The 22,626-nt window shown below is 42.6% G+C and overlaps 1 protein-coding gene across 1 annotated transcript in view; it reads right to left on the bottom strand.

Moving 5' to 3' along the window:
* Window positions 1-3,426: 3,426 nt before the first annotated feature.
* IQCH (IQ motif containing H) overlaps window positions 3,427-22,626 on the bottom strand; it is a gene marked incomplete at its 3' end in the record, with an annotated part of 49,652 nt that continues 30,452 nt past the window's right edge. The window contains exons 15-21 of the mRNA XM_082290436.1: window positions 16,623-16,743; window positions 15,341-15,627; window positions 9,665-9,832; window positions 7,192-7,317; window positions 6,587-6,648; window positions 4,839-4,947; window positions 3,427-3,528 (exon numbers count right to left, since the gene is read on the bottom strand). Of these exons, the coding sequence (XP_082146562.1) occupies window positions 3,427-3,528; window positions 4,839-4,947; window positions 6,587-6,648; window positions 7,192-7,317; window positions 9,665-9,832; window positions 15,341-15,627; window positions 16,623-16,743 (975 nt within the window). The remainder of the gene's footprint in view (window positions 3,529-4,838; window positions 4,948-6,586; window positions 6,649-7,191; window positions 7,318-9,664; window positions 9,833-15,340; window positions 15,628-16,622; window positions 16,744-22,626) is intronic.

The raw sequence follows: 22,626 nt of genomic DNA, 5'->3' as shown, positions 1-22,626 counted from the left end.
TTTAAAATCACAGCCTATATTCCATTTTCTAAGGAAAAGCTAAGGTTTTGAACAATTAAACATTCTATTTGAGAGGGGGAAAAAAGACCGTACAGAAAAGTGAGAAATGGAAACCGATTTTTCCTTTCAATAATTGCAAGCAATATCTCAAACTCAGCAATCTTAAACCATTGAGCTGTCCAGTATGAACGTGCTAATTAATCAATTACTACCCAACAATGTGCCCTGTTTATTTACTGTACTACATGTGTGTTGAACAAGTAATTATTAATCATCACCAGCAACAAATTTCCCCTTCAAGTTCACCTCCCTATAATTAATAGAGCATATAGTTTAGCTTTAATATCTTTCTTTATTAGTGGTAACAGTGGCCGAGGATAGAAAAGCTGGAATCTGGTACTGTGGTGAAGGGTCAAAATAAAGTATTGAACCTTAAGAGTGATACTCTGCTGTTGTATTTCATTAACTACATTAATGAAGGTTGTCAATGACTGTAGTTCCTAATCTTTTGTTTTTCATCAATATAACAAAATCTGCAGTCTAAAATGAAATACAGAGGATCTGTACAATGCCTCAGATCTACAGTAGCCCATTGTTAGATGGATTTGATAGTAAGTAATCACCGTGAAATGTTAAGGACAGCCTCAGAAATCCAGAGATTTGTTACCTTAACCTAGAGGGAAGGTGGTAAATTTTCCTGAACTTGAGATACTGGAGATCTTCCAGGTAACAGGGAGGGCGAATATTTCATTTCAGGAGACATCAGGAAGTGGTTGTATTGATGAGCTACTTTTTTTTTTTTTTTGCTCTGTGCTCAGAGTTGTCATTCTAAATATGGAAATGTGGGCTAAAAGCTTTTTTTTTTTCTTTTATCCAGGGCTTTAAACCCAACTACCTAAACCAGGAAACCCAGTTTCCAGTATCATCAATTCCAGGTAGCTCTTTCAGGAGAATGACCTGAAGTACTCTGTGCTACGCTAAATTCTTGCTGAAACAAAATCCACAAAGTAGTGCCAGTTAAACAAACATCTCCATTTCCAGCTCTGACTCCTGGGGAGCACAAATCCTTTCTTTTAATTGTCTGCATCCTTTGCAGTTGATACCAAATCCGCTGTCCCTCACCTCCTTCCATGAGCATTCCACCACACCCTGCAGCTGAGGAACCAGCTCCAGCTTTTGTCCAAGTCTGGCAGTTTTTGGGGCAGTTTCTGATGAGAAGCCACACCTGGGTCACCTTTAATCTTTTGCTTCACACTTGTTCTGTTTTCTTCCCATCCAGCTCCTGCTCTGAAATTCTAGCTGCAGTTCAACAACTCTATTACTCCTTTAATGAGTGGGAATAAATAATCCAGTAGTGTGAACAGAATGATATTCCTGACTTTTTCACAATATTATAATTTCATTTTTAATCTGCAGCATTGCTAAAAGCCCTACATTTTTGGCACCAGCAGCATGGGAGCGGAATGTGAGAGACTGCAAAGCAGTTTCAATCCTTCCATCAGCTCGAGGCTCAGAAGTGTTAGTAGTAATTAAAAACTTTTTTTCCCCCCTCAAAATACATTTCACACTTCACACACGCTGAGAAATCTCTCTCACCATGGGAACTTTCAGGTCACTTGTTTCCTGCAAAAACAGGTACAGTTTTCTTTTGTCAGGGTAGAACAAAGCCATAAGGAAGTGCAGGTTTCATTTCCTCCTAGGACACCGCAGTCTATTAAGTGCCAGTGAACTAATGAGCCTCTCAGACCTTATGTTGTTCTGGCTTGGATCAAGGCTTCCTTTTCCTTAACCCTTTGGAAACCAGCTCAAGTGCAGCCATTGGCTAAATTCCACCTTGGGAAAATCTACATGGGCTCTGGGATATTCAAATCCAACACAATATCAATGGAAAACAGCAATAAAACAGGAATTAAAAATGCTCCTTTGGATTTTTATTTGAAGCAGGAATCAGCATTTATGCAAATGTTCTCATCTGCAATTAATTAATTCTGTGACCAAAGTAGAAGAGAAAAAGGCTCCACAAAAAATAATGTCTGATGCTGAAGGATCAAAGATTTGGCATTGGAAAAACTGGGTGCTGATCTTGTGCAACTGCTTAGTCTCATTTAGTATTTGTGTTAAAACTGCCTTTGCCTTAATTTTTGGGAAGTAATCCCAAGGATACTTGCCATTCCTAGGATAATAGTCTCCATTCACTGAGATCTGCTCTTCCATAGTAAAATGTAGAATGTGTTGTCTGTTGGGATATTAAAGATTTGATGGATAAAGGTAATTTTACAAATATAATGTTGTCCTTTAACAATTGTGACCAAAAGAGTCACCAGTATCCAAAATACAGATGGACAGACCTGCAAAAGTCATGGAATTCTGGGAATCACAGTGCAAGTAGAATTCTTTTGATGAATTAGTGCCATTAATTTTCTTTCTGATAATTTGAAAATGACCACAAAAGAACTGCTGCAAAAGGCATTAGATAATAGAAAAAGCAGCATAACAATAGAGACAGTTCTGCAGAGGAACATGGATTGCTGGGATTACTGATAAAATGGTGTTTAAATTAAGATGGCATTTATAGGCAGGAGAACCATGGAATATTTTGGGTTGGAAGGGACCTTAAGGCCCATCCCATTCTACCCCCTGCTATGGGCAGGGACACCTTCCCTATCCCAGGTGGCTGCAAGCCCCATCCAGCCTGGCCTTGGACACATCCAGGGGCAGCCACAGCTTCTCTGGGCACCCTGTGCCAGGGCCTCCCCACCCTCACAGGGAAGGATTTTTTCCCAATATCTAAACTATTCCTAATCTCCTTCAGTTTGAAGCCATTCCCCCCTGTCCTGTCACTCCAGATTTTTCTGAGTAGTCTCTCTCCATCTTTCCTCCAGGCCCCTTATGGTACTGGAAGGCCACAATGAGGTCATCCCAAAGCTTCTCTTCTCCAGGCTGACCAATCCCAACTCTCCCAGCCTTTCCTCACAGCAGAGTGGCTCCATCCCTCTGATCATTCTGGTGGCCTCTGGACTCCCTTCAGCAGGTCTAACACTGGACCTCCTTTCCTGCCAGAAGCCTGTATTTCAGAACACAGCCCCTTGGAAAGGGAATTTGGGCTCTCAGGGCTCTTTTCAGTAGATCTGATCTCCTGCTCTGAGTCAGTGATAAAGGCAGCATGACCCCATTAATAAGATTTTTAACCCAGATGCTGAACTTCAGGAATGGCAACAGGGACATGAGGAGCATCAGGATGATCCTGTGCTTTTCAACAAGAAAGATGGGATGTTCCAAATGCCACACTCAGGAATCACAGAGATGTTCTGTTTCAGTTAATGTTACTTCACACACCAACTCAGAAGGAAAACCAAACCTGTTCTTACAGATGAGGAAGCATTTCCAGAAGCATAAGGAATGAGGCACTTAAACAATTTCTGTTAACTATTCTTTCAGAGCATCTGCTTCCCAAGGTTGCTCTTCTTCCAATTTCAGTTTGTTTTCTGCTGCAACTCCTAGAATTGCTTCAATATCTCGAATTGCCATCTGTAACAGATTCAAGGAATACAAGTTATTTAATGGGCATTATAATGGAATCCAGCAGCCAGGGTGCACAGCTGGCAGTGCCTGCCTTGAACAGGTAACAGGGTTACATGGGACAGGATGCACCAATTAAATTTACTTTTACTTTGGGGATACTTGGGGGAATTATTAGTAAATATGTACAAATCTCAGGTAAATAAAAATACAATTTGTACTCCTAATTAACTAACAGGTGTTTTATTTCACATATGTTAACTCGCAATGAAGAAAAGTTCTCTTATATTTTTCTTCAATTGTTGCTTTTCATTCCCTCATACTGAAAAAAATGGAGATTTTTTTTTGTTGTTTGTTCTGTAACATGTTGAAATTTAATTATGTCTTCCCCAAAATCTGTCATTTCACACTCTACTTGTCAGGGGAAAATCTACTCAGAGTGGAAAGAATCTGCTATAAATTATGCGACATGACTTAAGATACAAATCTAACACAGTGTTCCCCTTCACCTTTCACAAAACACTTGGAGACAGGATCTTGGAAAGTTTTTATAAAGTTAAAGGTGATGTAGCTCAGCAAAGGAAGTCCCTGTGGGAGGCTGAGCAATTCTCTGGAATCAAAAAGCAGCTTTGTAAGGAGTGCTTGTTCCAGGGCACGGGGTTGGATTCATTATTGCTTTCCTGGCTCCTTTGGCAGTGGGGTCATCACAGAGGAGCTCCGGAGGAAAGGTGGGGGAACCTCCCCAGAGTGAGCAGCCCCTGTGCTTTGTCCTGCCTCCCCCTCTCCACCCCAGAGCATCCACAGATGGGGACATTCAAAGAGCAGAGAAAATTGGGAACAAATCCACTTGGGAAATGGATGGCGGGGTGAGGGATGGGAACGAATGGATTAAGTACTCAGTGGCTGCCTGCTTAAAAGAAATCAGTGTTAATAATCTAAGCAGCTATTATTAACTGAGAAATTTGTTTCTAATTTAAGATTCTTACCTTGATGGTGTCCCTTTAAAATAAAGCAGGCAATTGTGACAGAACTGTGTGAGGCAGTGCCAACAGCTCCTTTGCTCTTCCAAAGGACACTCAGGAGCATTAGATTACAAATAATTTCACGCTCAAGGATGTCTCTTTTCAAAGAAAAAGTTTCAAACTTAAATTTAACTAACGGGTTCCGTGGGAGACCGACTACACTGACCCAGACACTGTAAACCACACACAGCCAGTGATAAAAAAGGAATGGTTTAGCACTTGTTTATGATCCAGCATGAGGTATTTGCAGGCCTTGTACAGAAATTAACCAGGATCGTTAGTTAATTAACACCTCACCTTAAAATTGGTCTCGCCTTGCATATTAGGTGCTGATATTTCTTGATGGATGATGAAGAGATTGCGAGCAAAGGTCAGGAGGACCCCCTGGAGATCCTCTCCGATTGTTCTGTTAATGATATCCAAACAAATGAGTTTACCAATGATTCCCTTCACATGCTTAAAAACAATCGCCCTCTCATTTGTGCCTGCCTGGTGATGGAATTTAATGAGGATTTTCAATCTCACAAGGTGAAAATCTTCAGGGAGATATGAAAGATGAGGCTCCATTTTAACTTGTCAACAGAAAGGATTTGTGTAATAAATAATTTTTATTAATCAACTTAGCGGAAGTGAGCAGAGAGGTTTCAGCTACTCCAAGTAAAAGGTTACTGCTGAGGTAGGACTGAAGCAGCAGAACCCTCGAATCACCCACATTAGCTGGCAAAAACTGTTGCTTCAGCCCAAAATTTGGGAAAGAAATTTCAGCAGTATCAACATTCCTTAGACTGTTACAGCTTTTGAGGCTTTGGTTTCCATACAGACTCTCCCATCCCTTATGGAACACGGAATTACACTGAGGAATAATGTCTCTCATTTACTGGAATCGACCACAGATCTCTGATGTAATAAAATGGATAATTCTCATAGATGTTTCAGGTATTTCAGTTATTTTATAAGCTCCAACTGTTACAATCTTGAAAATATTTCCCAATTAATTAATTATGAAATTGCACTGAAAATGTGATGGTAGAGAACAGGAATCCTCTTTGCGGCAAGTTAGGTTATTTTCTTCTTGTCCTACTACCAAAAACATGGAAATCGGATTTCTCCTTCCTGCAGAGGCTTTTTCAGTGCTGGGAGATCATTAACAGATCCCATTTTTGCCCTCCCTCTCCTCTTCAGTCTTTCCATGTCAGTCATGCTCTCCAGAGCTCTCAACATTTTCATTGCCTCCCTCTCATAGAACAGCAGGTTTTCTTCCAATGTCTCCCAGGATACACTGTTTACCTTTTTCCATAGGATCATGACATCATGGCTTGCAGGCAGTTTGACTCACAGATCCTGTTCCCAAAACCTCCTTGTTCCTCATATTCATTACTGCTCTCTAAATGTAATTTCTTACATCTGATTCCAACCAAATCTAATTCTATTTCTCATATTGTTTCTTCAATTTGTGCAGATCATTTTGAATTCTATTCCTGCCCTCCAGAACACTTGCAGGCACATCCAGCACTTGAAGAAGCTGTTTTGTTATCCAGGTCATTAATGAAATAGCTGCAGCATCAAAGGAATACAGAACAGGCTGAGAGCAGAACGCTTCAGCTCCTCACTTATTACATCCTATTTTGGCAGGAAACTTGGGGAAGAACAATATAAAAAGGCATTAAACTTCACCCTCCTTGCCTTATGGAAGTCAGGTTTTTAATAATGTTGCCTAGAAGAGTAAGCCTGTGCTAATCCATGTGAGAGATTGCTCCTGACAGGGAATACAACTCTCCTGAAGCCAATTCCAGCAGGTCCTGAGCCTGCAGTGCCACCAGCCTTTGGGCTCAGCACATTCCTGTCCTTTTATTACTGAAATGCTTAAAGCCTCCCTAAAACCCTCCCAAAGGCCAATCTTGGAAGAAGTCAGTGCACTTCTGTGAGCAGGAGGTGACAGCCAGGTGCTCAGGCTGTTCATTCCCTCCCTGGCCTTTATCACTCCCTGCACACCCAGAGTGCTCCCAGCTCTTTGTCACCCTGGGGAAGGGACAGCCCACACTTACATCATTCCCAGTCTGTGTCGCTTCTGGTCTTCATACAATACAAACACTGTTCCCTGTTTTTCCTGTTACATAAAAGAACAAAGCTGCTTTATTTATTCCTAAAATATTGGTAATGGTAATAAACGTGTTTGTTACACTAAGTACACACCCATAGGTAAGAAGGGCTGGTTTGGAATTGTGTGTAAGGAATTATTGCTCAGTTTAAATAGATTATTGCTCTAACCTATTGTAGAGAATACAATAAATGCAGCAGAATCTATTCAACAGCAAATATTTGGGTACCAAAGCAGTAAGAGATGGTCAAAAGCATCTTAAAAATTATCTCCTTACACACTTACTTTTATCAAGAAGTAGATTAACCCCTAGAAGTTTTACACACACTTAACTGGAAAGAAAAATAGGTGGATGTGGCATTTGAGGACATGGTTTAGTGGTGAACATGGGGGTGTTGGGTTTATGGCTGAACAATCTTAAAAGTGTTTTCCAACCCAAACAATTCTATGATTTATGATTTACGTTGCTCTAAGTGGTTTTACCATATTAGAATTTACAAACAAAAATTCTGCAGAGTGAATAGCACATTTTCTCATCTTTCCCCTTCATACCTGGAGGTCAAATCCAACCCCACGAGCTTTACACGTGTGGAGGAGAAGGTTGTAGGAGATCCCTGAGAGGCTGGAATGCCTCAGCTGGCTGCTGGCCACGGCACACTGCAGGCTGCTTGGGGTAGGCTGGAGAGAAAAACACAGGATTCCTCATTTTCACACCAGTTTATATCAGAACCCAACATCTACATGGTAAATTACTGACTTTTCGCAAGGGATGGAACAACAGGATGGGGGGAATGGCTTCTCACTGCCAGAGGGCAGGGATAGATAGGATATTGGGAAGGAATTTCCCTGGGAGGGTGGGGAGGGGCTAGCAGAGGATGCCCAGAGAAGCTGTGGCTGCCCCTGGATCCCTGGAAGTGTCCAAGGCCAGGTTGGACGGGGCTTGGAGCATCCTGGGACAGTGGAAGGTGTCCCTGCCCATGGCAGGGGGTGGGATGAGATGGGCTTTAAGCTTCCTTCCAACCCAAATAATCTTGGGGATCTGTGATTCTATAAATGGCGTTTTGCCAGTGAACTCATGTAAGTGTGGAGTAAGAGTCCCTTTGGAGAAATTCCTGTTCCTTAGAGGGTCTGCTGGACACAGACATTTCCATATTTCCCTGTATTATAGATCAGATCTACAGAATGGCTCTTTATGAACCACATTTTGGTGTTTTCACAGCTTCAGTGGACACTGAGTTCTGTGAGGTCACTATGAAGCCAACCCGGCCTTGGACACTTTCAGGGATCCAGGGGCAGCCACAGCTTCTCTGGGCACCCTGTGCCAGGGCCTCCCCGCCCTCACAGGGAGGGATTTATTCCCAATATCCCATCTGACCCTGCCCTCTCTCCCACTTGGATAAAGGCCGGTGCTGCATCGAGTTTAAACTCTTAGCAGTGCTTAGGCCAGAAGAACAGAGATGTTGCTTTGAGGAGCAGTGAGGAGAGCTGTTCTCCTAAATCAGGTCTTTCCTGATGTTAGTTTTAATGCTGGACTGTTCCCTGGGAGCAGGGACACTGCACGTCAAAGCATGAAATTTACAGTATTTTCCCTAAAATGGTATTTGTTTTGACATTGACTCATTTAAGTTGACATAGCTGAAATCCTTATCTAATACATCTCTGCCTGAAAATTAATCATGTTTATAATATTCTGAGAATTAATAACACCCATTGCTCAAGTCATTAACTTAAAAAAGGAGCTTCCAAAATCTGTTCTCTGCAGTAGGGGACCACAAATAAATGAATGCTTGATAAAATAATCCAAGCAGCAGTTTAACAAGCGTAAACTTGAATGTGGCTGCAATAACACAGAACTATTGTTTAAGGGTTGGCATCAGGTTGATGAGGTGCTTATTTCAGCTACAAAGCATGCATACACATGCATAATGAACTGCAGGATGAATTATTAATGTGTTGCTTATTTAGCCTCATCTGTCTAGAAGATAATGTATCCTAACTATAATGAGTGATTGGTTTTGTACATAATTACAGGAGCAGCAGTATCTAGGAAATTTGTTCTTTCAAAGAAGGAGTTCTAAAAATAAAATCCTCACACAAACTCCGGGGCTGCTCCATTTTATCAAAATCAACCCTACCAGCATGGAGAATATCTAATCAATTAAAAGGGACAGAATCATTATTAACATCATAATTTTACACAAAGTGTTTTACTTAATCATTCATTACAGATCATGTGCTGTAAAAACATTTGTCTCTTGGTTTGTTTCTTTTTCTCTTTTCCTGGGCGACTGCAGTCTTGTAGTTAACTCTTCAGGAGATAAAAATCTCAGAAATACAGGAAGAATTAAAAATAAAGGATATAATGACAATTCATGTTAATTCTGACAGAATTTTAATTAAAAAAAAAAGTTGCTACTTGATTACTTTTCATTTCTAAAACTTGGACTACTGGGACTAATCAGATCTAATTTACTTCTCACCAACTAAAAGTGGTTGCTTGACGAGAACAATGGATCAAGAGCTCGTTAACCTCTAAATTACAGCTCCATGACACTTTTGGAATGGTGATACATTCCCTCCTCTACATATGGAAAAAAAGGGAGTTGTGGATCTTCTGTCAAAATGTGGCACACAGCCTTTGTTTTTTATCCACGTGTATGTACACAGGCATACATTTCTTACGTTCACTTTTCTAAAGACTTTTCTTCCCATTTTATAGAATCACAGAACATATGGGTTGGAAGGGACCTTAAAGCCCATCCAGTCCCATCCCTGCCATGGGCAGGGACACCTTCCACTATCCCAGGGAGCTCCAAGCACTGTCCAACCTGGACTTGGACACTTCCAGGGATGGGATTGTTTCACTTTAACTGCTACTGTGCTGTTATCCCATGACTTTATTAACCTTGTAAAATCCAAGAGTAGCAGTTTAAAACCTGAAGAGAGCAGATTCAGCTCCTCTAGAACAGATAAACTCATTGGTAGTGACATGAATGATTATATTTGGGAACATTTCACTGCTCACAGGTTTTGTCCCCTCGTGCTGAATCCGTTGGCTTCTGCTTTCCTTTGATCCAAGAGGTCCTTGCAGGCGGCTGGAGCCACAATCCAGATTTCCATCTGTCACGTACAACAGGAGCTGAGTCAGGGCCAGCTGGTCACTGTAGCAAAGGTCAAGGTCTGTTGCCCACACCTAATCAAAACAAAGAGGGGCATTCAAATAAACTGAAAAGAAGAAGAGTAAAATTCAGCAATTTTGAAGGAACGTCTCTGCCTTCATTGTTCTAAGTGTTGGCATTCCTGCTTTTGGCTTCCTGGGGCTGGAGCAGTGCTGGCAGTCAGGAAGATCTTAGGAAGGAATCCTTCCTGGTGAGGGTGGTGAGGCCCTGGCACAGGGTGCCCAGAGAAGCTGTGGCTGCCCCTGGATCCCTGGAATTGTCCAAGGCCAGGCTGGAAAAGGCTTGGAGCCACTTGGGATAAGGAAGGTGTCCCTGCCCATGGCAGGGGGTGGAATGGGATGGGCTTTAAGGTCCCTTCCAACCCAAACCATTCCACGATTCTATGATTCCACAAACCACTTCCAAACAGGAACAACCAGAACTCTTCTGTAACTTCAGAAATAATTTCTCAGGCAGGACTTATGAGGCTGAGGGAAGCACTATGAATTGCTTCTGCAAGGTTCCTCCACCCCAATAACCAGAGCTTGGTTTTCCCAGGAGTTTTTCCCACTTAAAAAATCCCTGTGCCTACTGTGCCAGTGAGCAATGTTCCTACACACCAATATCTGCCCTACAGTGGACCCCTTAAAACAAATCTCCCAGTGAACAACTTGCCTAAGCCCTGGAATGGTAAATGGAGTCATTATAAGGATATTAAGGGGTCAGGCAGCCAAGGCCTCTTGGAAAACTGGAGTTAATTTCAGAATCATATGCACATGGTAATGCCCTTTATAATGGGGAATAAATCACCCCAGTAACAGTTGTTAATATCTAACTGCCAAGTATCTGTTGCTGTATTAAAGATCCTATTTGTCAACTTAAATATTTCCTGCTGCATGGTCTAAAATGCAAATTGGATGCTAATGGCTGGCTTTACTTAGTAATAGGGGACTGTTCCCCAATTATAATACTTAATTTTCTTCAATAATTTATTGTTTATCATCACTTCTGCAAGACAGGAAGAACTTTGCTGTCCATTTGTACTTTTCCAGTATGTGCTAACCTTTTCAACGAGCCAAATAATAATCATAAACTATTCATATTTTAGGAGTGTTCCATTAATTTTGATAAATATTATCAACAAATCTGTGTCAATATGTCCTAGATCTTGTCTGAGCTAGGTTTTACACTCTCAGTTAAAACTCTGCCCTCAGAAAGAGGTGGCAGGGCCACATGAGAGAGCCAGGGACCCAAAACTTGGATATCTGAGGGCTGTTCACTGGCTCCAACTGAACTGTTTGCTCTTAATCCAGACCCTGATATTACACCTGACCTCAAAAACCACACCTGGAAGCTTTGCTGAGCACAAACAGAGCCACAGGAGGCAAGCTGGACTGAAGGGCGACCATAAAAAAGGTTAAGCAAAGACATCCCCACAACTGAAGTGAGTACCAGAGCAGAGTCCTGGCAAAATGCAGGGGAGGAGTTGAGGATTTACCAGCAGATAAAACATTAAAAAAGCAGCCTGGCAAACCTAAGCAGCCATTAGCAGTAGATAAGTTCATTCCACCCTCTCAGGGATTCCCACAAACCCTACCAGGCGTGGCGTAGCACGTACATTGTGCAGGAGTTACTCCCCAAATCCCACATGGTCAGTGACTACAATTAGAATACGTGCAAGTGACATTGTTTTGATTTCAGATGTAGAGAAAAACCCATGAATTACTCGTGTGATCCATTTCACATCATCTAAACAAAACCCCAGCATGCCAGCCCGGCTCTAGTGCCCGCTGGCACATTCCCAGGAGCTGCTCTGGGAAGGACAGGAGCACTCCTACATCCCCTGCTCCAGGGAATGGCTCCAGCTTGCCCAAGGAAGGGACTGTGAGAAGAGGGAAGAACAGAAAACACTTTTAGCAGAGCAACTTTTGTGCTGGAAATCATGAGATTGACCAAATACTGGCTTAAGGAGTTTCTGTTTTCTTCCAGAGAGGATTAAATAATTTTTGGACATGGTTTTATCATCTCAGACCAATTTATGCTGCTGCCTACAAAATTAAGGGCTTGGATCCCCAGGGGCATGAAGGAAGGTGTCCATCCCCTCCCCTGCTGTAACAAAGGAGAGCTCCAAAACCTCGTTAAGCTTCACGTTCTACTTAGGTAAAATCATAGTATATTTTGCATTTTCCAATATAAGGTGTGGGGAGGAGGAGGAGGAAGGCAAACATGGCTGGAAGCCACCTGTCCACCTCCTTTCATCCCTGAGCCTGCGGCTGAACCACCCCTGTTGGAACTTAGAGCAGCCAAATGGCCACTTCTTGGTGCCAGCTGGGATCACCCCCAAGGATTGTTTTCCTGGCTCAGGACTCTCAGAGAACACGTTATTGTGGCCATGTCCCTTCCTGTCCTGGCCATGACCCAGAACATCCCTAACACGGGGAGAAAGGAAGAAGGATCAGATGGCACAAGATTTTCCAGCTTTATCCTAGCAGGGGATTCCCTTTTGCCATGGAAACATAAAAATGGCCTTTAAATCCCCTTTGTGCTGCTACAGAAATGGGAAAACACAGAGCCTGGACAAGGGGTCTGACCAGATGAACCAACTCCTCCAGTAAATCAGGAGCTCTTAGGAGATGACCTGTGCAGAGGTCAAGTTTAAGTAAAGAACGATACAATCCTACAGATTAACAAACATCTATTATTGAGCCCATCCTCATGTTCTGAGCATATACAACAAAGGCACATATGGAATTGCACGTATTTATGATTGGAGGTGTCAAATCCTGATAGGATTGCATGGAAAATTAGCAGAACACAAGGAGTTTTCACCTGAAATTCAGGGATTTTCAGAATTTATGTTCAGAAAATAAACTGGAACAGAGCAGCCTAGAACTGACACTTGATTTTCAAAGTTCAAAGGCAGAAGGTAGAGGCAGTAGTTAAGATTTTAGACAGATTTAAGACTGGTTTTAGGTCAAGCTAAGCAGAGCACAGAGATCAGGACTCTCCAGAATCCCACCAGTGGAAAAAAATGAGTTAGAAATACATCCTGCAAGACTTGCTGGCTGTTTATCCAAGGAAATATGTGCTTCCAGGAGAGTCTCCTTTGGCATGCACAGCTTCAGAGCCGGTGCTTTGTGGAGAAGACATCTCAAGTGAGTAAAGTCACAATTATGCTGGAATTCTTTACAGCTTCCATAAAAATGCTTCAGCTTTAAAACATAAACTTGAGAAGGGAAGAAAACATAAATTCTTAAAGAGTTACTAAATTACAGCTCTGCTTTCTCCCGTTTAACTGTTTTATCTGCGTCTGGTATCGACGTCTGCGTTACAGTAAAGAGCACCCGTGCTATTTTTAAAGAAGTGCTTGAACGATACTGTAAAAATGTCAATTAGTAAAATATTAATGCAACTGGAGCGTTGGAAAGAGAGTGTCTTTTATGACTTTTAAAATTTGCACGAGAATTGATTCCAGCAGTGCTGGCAGGCTCTTATCTGGCTGCCATCTCGTGGCAGCTGCTGGGATGGGCTGGGGCTCGCCCACAAACTTCAATTTTAGGGCTCTACAACTCCTCTGTCCTGGTGGATATAGGATTGGGAGATCGTTAATGACAACACCGTGGCTCCTGTTGGAAAACAGCACATAGAAAATGCTGTGTTCTGTCTGGAGAGACCCTCAGACACGAGCGGGAATTTTCCAATCCTAGCAGTTTTTCCAGTGTTCCCTCATTACTGCTGGGAAAGGCTGAGGCTGTGCAAAAGCAATCAGACCCACAGAAAAGGTGACTTAGGATCCTGCTTCTTCAAACTATCCATCCACAGAGCTGTGGAAGTAAGGAAGTTGATGTGTTTAAATATTCCCACTCAATTCAGTGGATTTATTTGGGTGCAGCTCCCAGCTGGGATCTGAGCAGCAGGGATCTGACAGTCAATAACTGGGGAGGATTTCACTCTGAGGGGCCAAGGCTTTGCTCTGAATGATCATCTTGGAAAATAAAGTGGGAATCAGAAGTGATTCAGTCCAAATTCTGCACCTAATTCTTCTTCACTTCTTCCCCAAAACACTGAAAACAGCGTCTCCATCTCCCTTCCCCTCAGGAACAAGGCACAGGTGCCTGTAACTGAGATAGAAATAGATTCCTGAGGCAAACAGGGAATTGTGTGGAGTCCCAGCTTTCCCTGCCCCTTGGATCTCACAGCCAGGGGCTTGTGGCAGCCAAGGCTGTGTCCTCCCACTGAGCTGTATGTGACAACACATGTTGTTCCTTATCCATCCCTCTGCTCCTAGTGCTCTCCAAAGGTTAATATGTTCTGTAAAACACACTTGGAAAGAATTCCTGAGTATCCTGGACTTCCAGGAAATGCATCTGAGCCTTCCATCTACTGCATTCAAATGTACACTTGTGAAATGAGCGAGCAGATCTTCCAAGGGTCTAATAGGATTTCTTGTTTGCCAAAAACACTGTGCTTTCAGGAACACAAGCCTTTGTGTGATCTTTCTCTCCCAAGACAGATGGCCTCACTAATTACCTCTACATCCAGTTAAATTTAAAAACCTGTGCTTAAATAATGTTAAAGTTGTGGTACATGCTGATAAACATGGGAATATTAAGGTAAAATTAGATGGGAACAAGGGAAGAAAACCAAGATGGAGCAGACAGGAATTCTAAGAAGCCATAAGAATTACTGAATAATTTAATGAGTCCTTGTTTGTGCCAGGAAATGTCACAACCTTAATAATCCAGGAAGTATTCCTGCATTTCAGTGAAATCCTGGCTTGAGTAAAGCAATTGGCAAAACTCCCATGGACTTCCACGGGTGAGAATGTCATCCCTTAATCTTTTTAAAGCAACTTTCCATGGAAGTTGTCCAATATGGCTTATCCAGAATTCTAATTACAATGCTGTGAATATCCCTTTTGGGAGTCAAATATAACTGGGATCTGAATTTCAGAGCTGACAAACTACTGTGAGAGTGAGGCCCTGTCACAGGGTGCCCAGAGAAGCTGTGGCTGCTCCTGCATCCTTCTAAGTGTCCAAGGCCAGGTTGGACATTGCGGCTTGGAGCACCCTGGGGTAGTGGAAGGCGTCCCTGCCCATGGCAGGGGATGGAACGAGATGATCTTAAAAGTCCCTTCCCACCCAAGCCATTCCATGATTCCATGATTATTCTGATTCTCTGGTTCACCACAGCCACCCTACAGTGGATCAGTTACCAAAAACCTGAAAGTTCTGCAGCTCCCCACAGCCTTAAAATCCAGAGATGTTCCTTTTACAGTCAAACACATCTTAAATACTGAGGGTCCTCAGTGAAGATTCCAGAATAAAACATCATGAGAGTGAAAAACAAGGAGATGCATCAGGTGTACCTTTGATGCTGTTAGAATACCCACATGCTTTCCTCAGTTCACATGCCCCAGAGTTTGAAAACTGTTTGTTCCAAAGGGCAAAGCTTTCTCCTGACATTTTTTGGAGTTCCATAGGAAAGTTGGCATTTCTTGATCTCAGGGAGACAGTGTGAGGTAACAGACCTGCCCCACTCACCTGCTGCTCCCTTGTCTGCGGATGGGTGAAAGCCACAAAATCAACAGAGAAGTAGCCAAGCACTCCTTTGGATTTACAGACTTCCCCAATTTTTGAGCAGAGTGAGTTAAGAACTGCTGGATCCACGGAACGTTGTGGGATGGTGGTGCCAGAAGATCTGAGGGGTCCCTCAGCATGGAGCTGGTCTCCAGATGACACCATCGTCACCTCCCCTGTTGGCTCTATCAGCAGATCCACTGTCAGGTTGGTGATGCTGGCAGAGAACGGGAAGGCTTCGATCACTCCACCTGGAATTAGAAAGGAATTATCTGTCCAGCTTGGAATCAAATCCACAAGTGCTGCCCTTCAGGGTGCACAGGATGAAGCCACCAGCTCCAGGGGGGGTTGGAGATACAGCAAATAAATCAGTGGAATGGGAGCAGCAGAGCCAGAACCGTGGATCTCTTGGAGGAGAAAGGAGTTCAGTTAGTGGCTTTTCAGTCCCACTTCCAAACTGGATAAATCCCACAGCTGACTGGAGAAACAGGCTCTGGGGTAGCAGGAGTGAATCCAGGTCAACACCAGGCCCAGGACAGCTGGGAAGTGCAATGTTGGGACAGGGAGTAGGATAACTCCTGCTGTGAGCTCATCTTGTGGACTCCCATCTGTACAATGGTCCTAGATAAGAGTCTGCCTGTGGCATTCATCCACAAAAGGAACTCGGCATGGAAATAACAGCTTCCAGCATGGTTTTCCACAGAAAGATCACCAAGACAACTGTTTGGAATTGTGGATTTGCCTTTTTATTGCTTATAATGCCATAACCCAATTTTGGGTTATGTTGGGATAAACTACTATGTAATAAAATTGGTACTAGATGTGCTAAGTGGCATTATTCGAAAAGAAAAATACCTTCAAAGCTTTGATTCATCCTTGTCTCTTCCATGAAGAAATACATAAAGAAATGTATATATGAAATATTCTCACATTTACCTACATTCATGTGCTGAAATTCCCTAATGCCTTTCCCCAAATGTGACAGTCTTTGGTGCAGCACCCAAGGATTAAGGAGTTGGTGCTTATGGATTCAGAATCCAGAGTTAATATAGGTAAACGCTTGGACAGGACAAATGAGTGATAGAACAGTGGCCTATAATTCATTGGTAAATGAACATTTGAAGCATAATGGAGAAATAAAAGGAGATAAATATTTAAATGGGCCCAAGACTAACAAGAATATGGCAGACAATATGGCATAATTACTCCTTATAACACTTCACAGCGACTTTGCAGTCTTATTTACCTTGACTAAGAAATGTTTGGAGGAATTTTTCCCATGTAGGGAATCGTTTCTCATTGACTGGCTGTACGTGCTGTGCTAAAAGGCCCGGCAGCTCCTGGGAGATCTTCACCAAAGCTAGCTCCTGCAGAAACAAATTAAATAGAACCACAAGCAATTTTACTACAGAAATGAAAACTGCTTGTGGGGTGATTAAAAACCAGGCCTCCAACAGGCAAAAAAAAAAAAAAAATGTGGTTACTGTTTACCCACAGTCAGGAAGCCTTTTTTAATTTTTCTACTTGCTCCTCTTCCCTCCTTCTGCAAACTGTCCTTCTCTGAAAGCCAATCCCCCCTCAGCACAGCATCTCTTGCATTATAATTTATATCAATAATTGGATCTGGCATCTGAAAATGCCAAGTACTTGGTAACTGCTTTGGGATCAATACCAGCAGTCAATAACTTGTACATCACTTGTATTTTGAAGGAGCATATTGAAATAGTCACATATGCCAGCAGTAGTTTTACTGGTTCTATGTTTAAGCTCTTATATCAACCCAAATACCCTTTAGTTAGAAAAAAAATACGAATAATCAAGCAAAAGCATTTCTAAAGCAGGAGATATCCTTTTAAATCTGTAAAATATCTGTAACAAATTCCCAAGTGCCTGTGTCTTTGGTGGAGTTTGATTAGTCACTCCACAGCTAAACCAGCTTTTTTCCTAGTTTTAAATTCTTTATTATCACACACACAGCCCAGCCCCATTAAATACAGAAAGTAACTGCACTGCTTTTACTGCTCCCCAAAGTCCCAGAAGAACATGAGCATATAAAGTGCAAGGACCCTGACTGGATTGCTTCAGGCTCCTTTTCTTGCTGCTTCATGAGCCTCCCTCCGCTCCCCCGGGGCTCTTTGCCTCTGTTTTACATCCCCTCTCCTCAGCACCCCATGCTGCAGCAGATGACCAGCCCTCCTCTGATCCTGCCAATGTCCTCAGCCACAATCACTTTATCTCAGGCTCTGGAGGAACATGATGAAACCTTATGGCTGACAGCTAAGAATAGCAAATAAAAAATTAAAGCTGTTTTTCCAGAGCAGTGAGCTTGAAGAGAGGGGCTTTGTCATGGAGCACATGATGTAAAGTAACCAAAAATGCAAATTCAAAATCACTCCGCTGTGATTTACCTACCAGAATGAGAAGGATGGAGCAATGATCAGAATCCCAGGATGGCTTGGGTGGGAAGGGACTTTAAATCCCATCCCATTCCACCCCTGCCATGGGCAGGGACACCTTCCACTATCCCAGGCTGCTCCAAGCCCCAACCAGCCTTGGACACTTCCAGGGATGGGGCAGCCACAGCTTCTCTGGACAATTGGGCAATTAGAGATTAACTCTGCATGCAGGAGACCTGGATAAACCCTGGTCCTGCTGACTGCAGTCACCTTGAGGCTTCAGGAAGGGGATTTTCCATCTGCGCCTCAGCTGCCCAGCCATGAAAAGGGGACAATTGCTGTCCCTACCTCACATGGAACTGAGGGAAAAAATGCCTTAAAAATATCAAGGTGCTTAGATAGCAATGCTGATCTGGGCTATGTGAGCTCCTATCATACAATAAGGAGAAAAGTATGTTTTTGACTTAAGTATGTTGTTGTTAAGTATGTTGTTGACTTAAAAAATATCACAAAAAAGGGGTTAAAAAGGGTTTTAGTCAGTAAATCAATACACTAAGCAGCACAACCTCATGGCAAAAACAAAGGAGCACATAAAACATGAGATCCAAGCTCAGAATTTACCCAACTTCAGGTCTTACCCTGCTCATTTGCTTAGGATCTGAAGGAGGAATTTCAGTTTTGGATGGCTCAGCTGACTGAAACAGCAGAGTACTGAGCAAATATCCATTGGCCTTGTGTGGGTTTGTATTTGTGCTGAATTATTGCTGAGCCAACAAAGCACAAGCTGAAGTGGCTCATGAAAATAAACGTGGCTTTGGAGAGAGGATGTGAGCCATGATGGATGGCCTGGAATTGCTGCCCCACAAATCAGTTCACAGTAGTGCATCCAGCAACACCTCTGTCACTCCCAGTCTCATCCCTGAGACCTGCTGACTTTGGGTATTGTGCAATTTAAACAGAAATATAAAAACAAACAAAGCAAGAGGTGTGCAGTGGCTGCCTGAAAGCTTTTGATAAATCACAGGGAAAAAAAACCCAGAAACAGGAATCACTGCTGGATGTGGAGGCATTTGGGAGTGCTGTGCCCAAGCTTGTGTAAGTAACAATGAAACTGTGAGCATGTAACGTGGGACACAACCTTCCAGTGCAACAATTCCGAGCTGTATCTCCTTTCAGACAGAGCTGGAGGATCACACATGGCTCTGGAAGAAACTTCCCTAAACTGGGTGCAAAATCAGGCAGAACTTTCAAGGGACTTTTTCTCTGCCTTTTAAATTTTCTTCTTGCACGTCTAAGGCATGGCTCCTTCAGGATAAGAAATCATGGAATCCTGGAATGGTTTGGGTTTGGAGGGACCTTAAAGTTCATCCCAATGCCATAGGTAGAGACACCTTCCACTATCCCAGGGTGCTTTAAGTCCTGTCTAACCTGGCCTTGGACATTTGCATGGATCCAGGGGCAGCCACAGCTTCTCTGGCACCCTCAGCACTGGTGACTGTGAAAGATGTGAGCACCAAACCCAGCTGTCTGACAGAAAGAAAACAGAATTTTAAACAAATAATCAATTCAAGAAAATCTGACAAACTTCCCTTGAGCTCCAACCCAGTGCTTTGAACAATGCCTGGGCAACCAGGGTGTTCACAGAAGAGAGTCGGGCAACCACTCTTTAAGGATCAGCACCTGGAATTCTGGTTGGAGTTTTTTTGCAACTGTAAGCTCTAAAAAGGCAATAATCCTGATTATAGGGATTTTTAGTAAGCAAACTCAAGCCTGGATCCAACATTCACTCATGAAGTCAAACCTTTTAAAAAAGATCAGTGCTCAGCTGGCTAATTTCATTTAAATTGGACAGTATCTCCAGCAGAGCCTACCAATGTTTTATCTCTTGATGTGGCCCAAAACAATCCAGGATCACAGGCTCAATGAAAACAGGGAGCATTTGTTCAAATCTTGCAGCTGATGTTTCTTGGTAGCAGTAAAAATGAGCAGCTCAAATACTGTTTACATCATGTAGAAATCTTTACATCTCTCCAAATTGGTTCTGCACCTTTTTGTAACAATGAACAAGCACCCAAAAAAAACCCCCAAAACAAAAAAAACCCCAGCTTTTCCCCACTAAATGAAAAAAGAATTCTCACCCTTCAGCAAGATGAATTTTGAAAGGTTTTCTTAGGCAGTTGCAACAAAAAATTAGGACCAAATGTGGCAGATGTTGAAGGCAGCGGTAGGAAATCTGCTGGAGACAGATCAGCCAGCAAGAAAAGCCTGTTGAGAAGAGAAGTAAATAAATAGGAAGAAGAAATAGGAAGAAAGACCTGGGGAAATAAAGAGGCTGCAGAGCAGGATGCATAAGACCCAGGGCTTTTTAGCTAAAAATCAGATGGAAAGGAAGTTATTTAGACTTTGCAAGCAAATAGAGTGAAAAAAGCAACTCCAAATAAGAAAAGCTGAGTGGGCCAGAGAGGAATAAAATCAGCAGAGAGCTCCTGAGCAATACAAACTGCCACGACTCTGCTGCAGTCAATGAAGCTGGGGCAATTTATGCCACTTGGATGGCACAATGACAATTCCTACCATTTATAAGTACATCCTTTCTGTTGTGATCAGTGGAGCTGGGATAACGTATTCCAGCTGCCTGGATGGGAATTGGTCCAGCCCAGCTTATTCTGATGTTCTCAGTGACACCAGCAACCACAGAAGAAGCCAGTGACTGCTGCCTGAATGTCCAAATAACTGCCATTATTTCCTATTTTGCAAATTAAATTGATTGGACACTTTTTTCCTAATTTGGAGAGGTCCACCCTGGCCAGGACCACAAAGTACCACAGTGAACAGCATAAATGGAGAGATCTATAAAACTGGGAATGGTTTCGGAAGTGACACACTGAGCACCCTCTCTCTACTTAAAGTTTGCCTCCTGATTTAAAGCCCGGGCTTTTCACTGTTAACTGCAAATTTTAAAATTAAAAAGTGCCAATTTTGCCTTTCCCGAGCTGGAAAAGCATGTTCAGAGCTCAGGTCCCATCATGGCAAACTGCCGTCATTACCTCCTCACACAAATGTTTTTCGTATGTAAAATTGCTTTGTAAAATATTTGCTCCATCTGCTGAAAGGAGCAAAGACAATTTTCCCTGATAGCTAATGGCCCATTTCAGCTGCCTGGCAAACGGGGCTGCCACTGGCATTAAGTGGGATGCTGCAAACAGAGCCCAGAATTCCGCGCTTCCTGGGCTCATCCTTCCCAGGAGCACGGCCCTCGCTCGGAGCCGGACAAGGGGTTGGGATTGCTCCCACTCAAGGGGCTTTTTGTGGGGCTGGGGCACATCTGCCACGCTTCAATAGAGCCCCACAAAGCAGCCCCTTCCCGGGACTCCCAGAACAAGGAGCTTAGTTCCCTTTCAACTTGCCAGCACTTAAAGTGCTGTTCCTTTTTTCACACCACATGGGGCCACGGCTCTCTGGCCGGGCTCACACTGCCACTCCACACGCTGAGGGTTTCCATATAGAAAGATCAAGCACTTCTTTTAATTCTAAATTCAACTACAGACACACACACACATACAAAAACCCCACAAAACCCCCTCTGCCCTGGACCAAACCCCTTCCCAATCGCTTCTTTCATTGTGCACTTTCCTATTTACCATCCATTGAAAAGCACATGTTTACATTGTGCCCTGAACTACTTCAACATCTGCTAACAGACCAATAAAAAATAAATAAACCAGGATTGTTTAGGAAGAGAGATCCTTCCCTATTTCCTGCAAACACTCCTAAGCTGGCAGCAGCAATATGCTGCCAGATCCCTGCTCGGAAAACAATCTATGCAGGGAAATCAAAGATCAAATCAGCGCTGCCAAAAATCAGCCAGAAAAAGGATCTTGAAAGTGCTATGAACCCCTCAAAGAATTCTGCATGACTATGCACTGAATGTTAGTTTAAGATTAGGATAATTTTATTAATTAGTTTGCTTTCTAATCCAAATAAATATTTCAAAAGTGTGTCTTTTGCAAGGTGCATCCTGCATGTTCAAGGTTCCCCACACCTTCCTTCAGAGAAAAGAAAACACAATTGTCATGATCTCCAAAAAGCTTTCTTCAAAACAACAGTCATATATTTATTTCAAATGCAGCTTTTGTAAGTTCAGGATATTGGGATGTTAATCCTCATACTAAATGAGATCAGGAATATTTGAAGGCATTTTCCTGTTTTTTAGTGAGATTTCTGCAAGTGCACAGACAATTCTGATGCTCTCAGATTAAAATTATTTTCCCAATTGAGTTTTCTCTATTTCAATCTCTATAAATTTAATGCACTTTTGTGACTTGCTCTCCTTTGTGGCTTGTATCTCTAAAGAAAATATTCTAATGAATTTCAGAAAGAAAAAAAACCTTATACAGAAAACCCACAGTCACTTCCCAGGAATTTTATGGAAATTGCTGTAATGCTACGGGAATTGTCAGACAAAACCTGCATTGTGTTTCACAAACAACACACACTTAAATTCCTTTTATTCCCAGAGTTGCCTATGTGTTACTTTTTGGATTTTAGCAAAACAAACATTTTTAAAATAATCCAAGCAGGCATTTTATTGGCTGCACCAACATTAAGGCATTTCAGATTTCTTTAGTGCTCTTGCTTTATCCTCTCCTTCCCCACTGTTATTGCTACAAACTGGCACTTAAATTCAATTGATTCAGAATATTCTGGATCCATATGGCCTAAAACCCTGGAGCTGAAGTTCTGATATTGCCTCACTGCTGTTTTCTAGCATTTGCCTCTCCTCCAGTCCCCAGATGGTGGAAGTAACATTTAAACCTCCTTTTCCTCTGCCTTGTACAATAGACCTTGGCACCA

Source organism: Coloeus monedula (assembly GCF_965178545.1).
Source record: "Coloeus monedula genome assembly, chromosome: 14".
Taxonomy (NCBI): Eukaryota; Metazoa; Chordata; class Aves; order Passeriformes; family Corvidae; genus Coloeus; species Coloeus monedula.
This window is presented reverse-complemented; position numbering and strand designations above follow the sequence as displayed.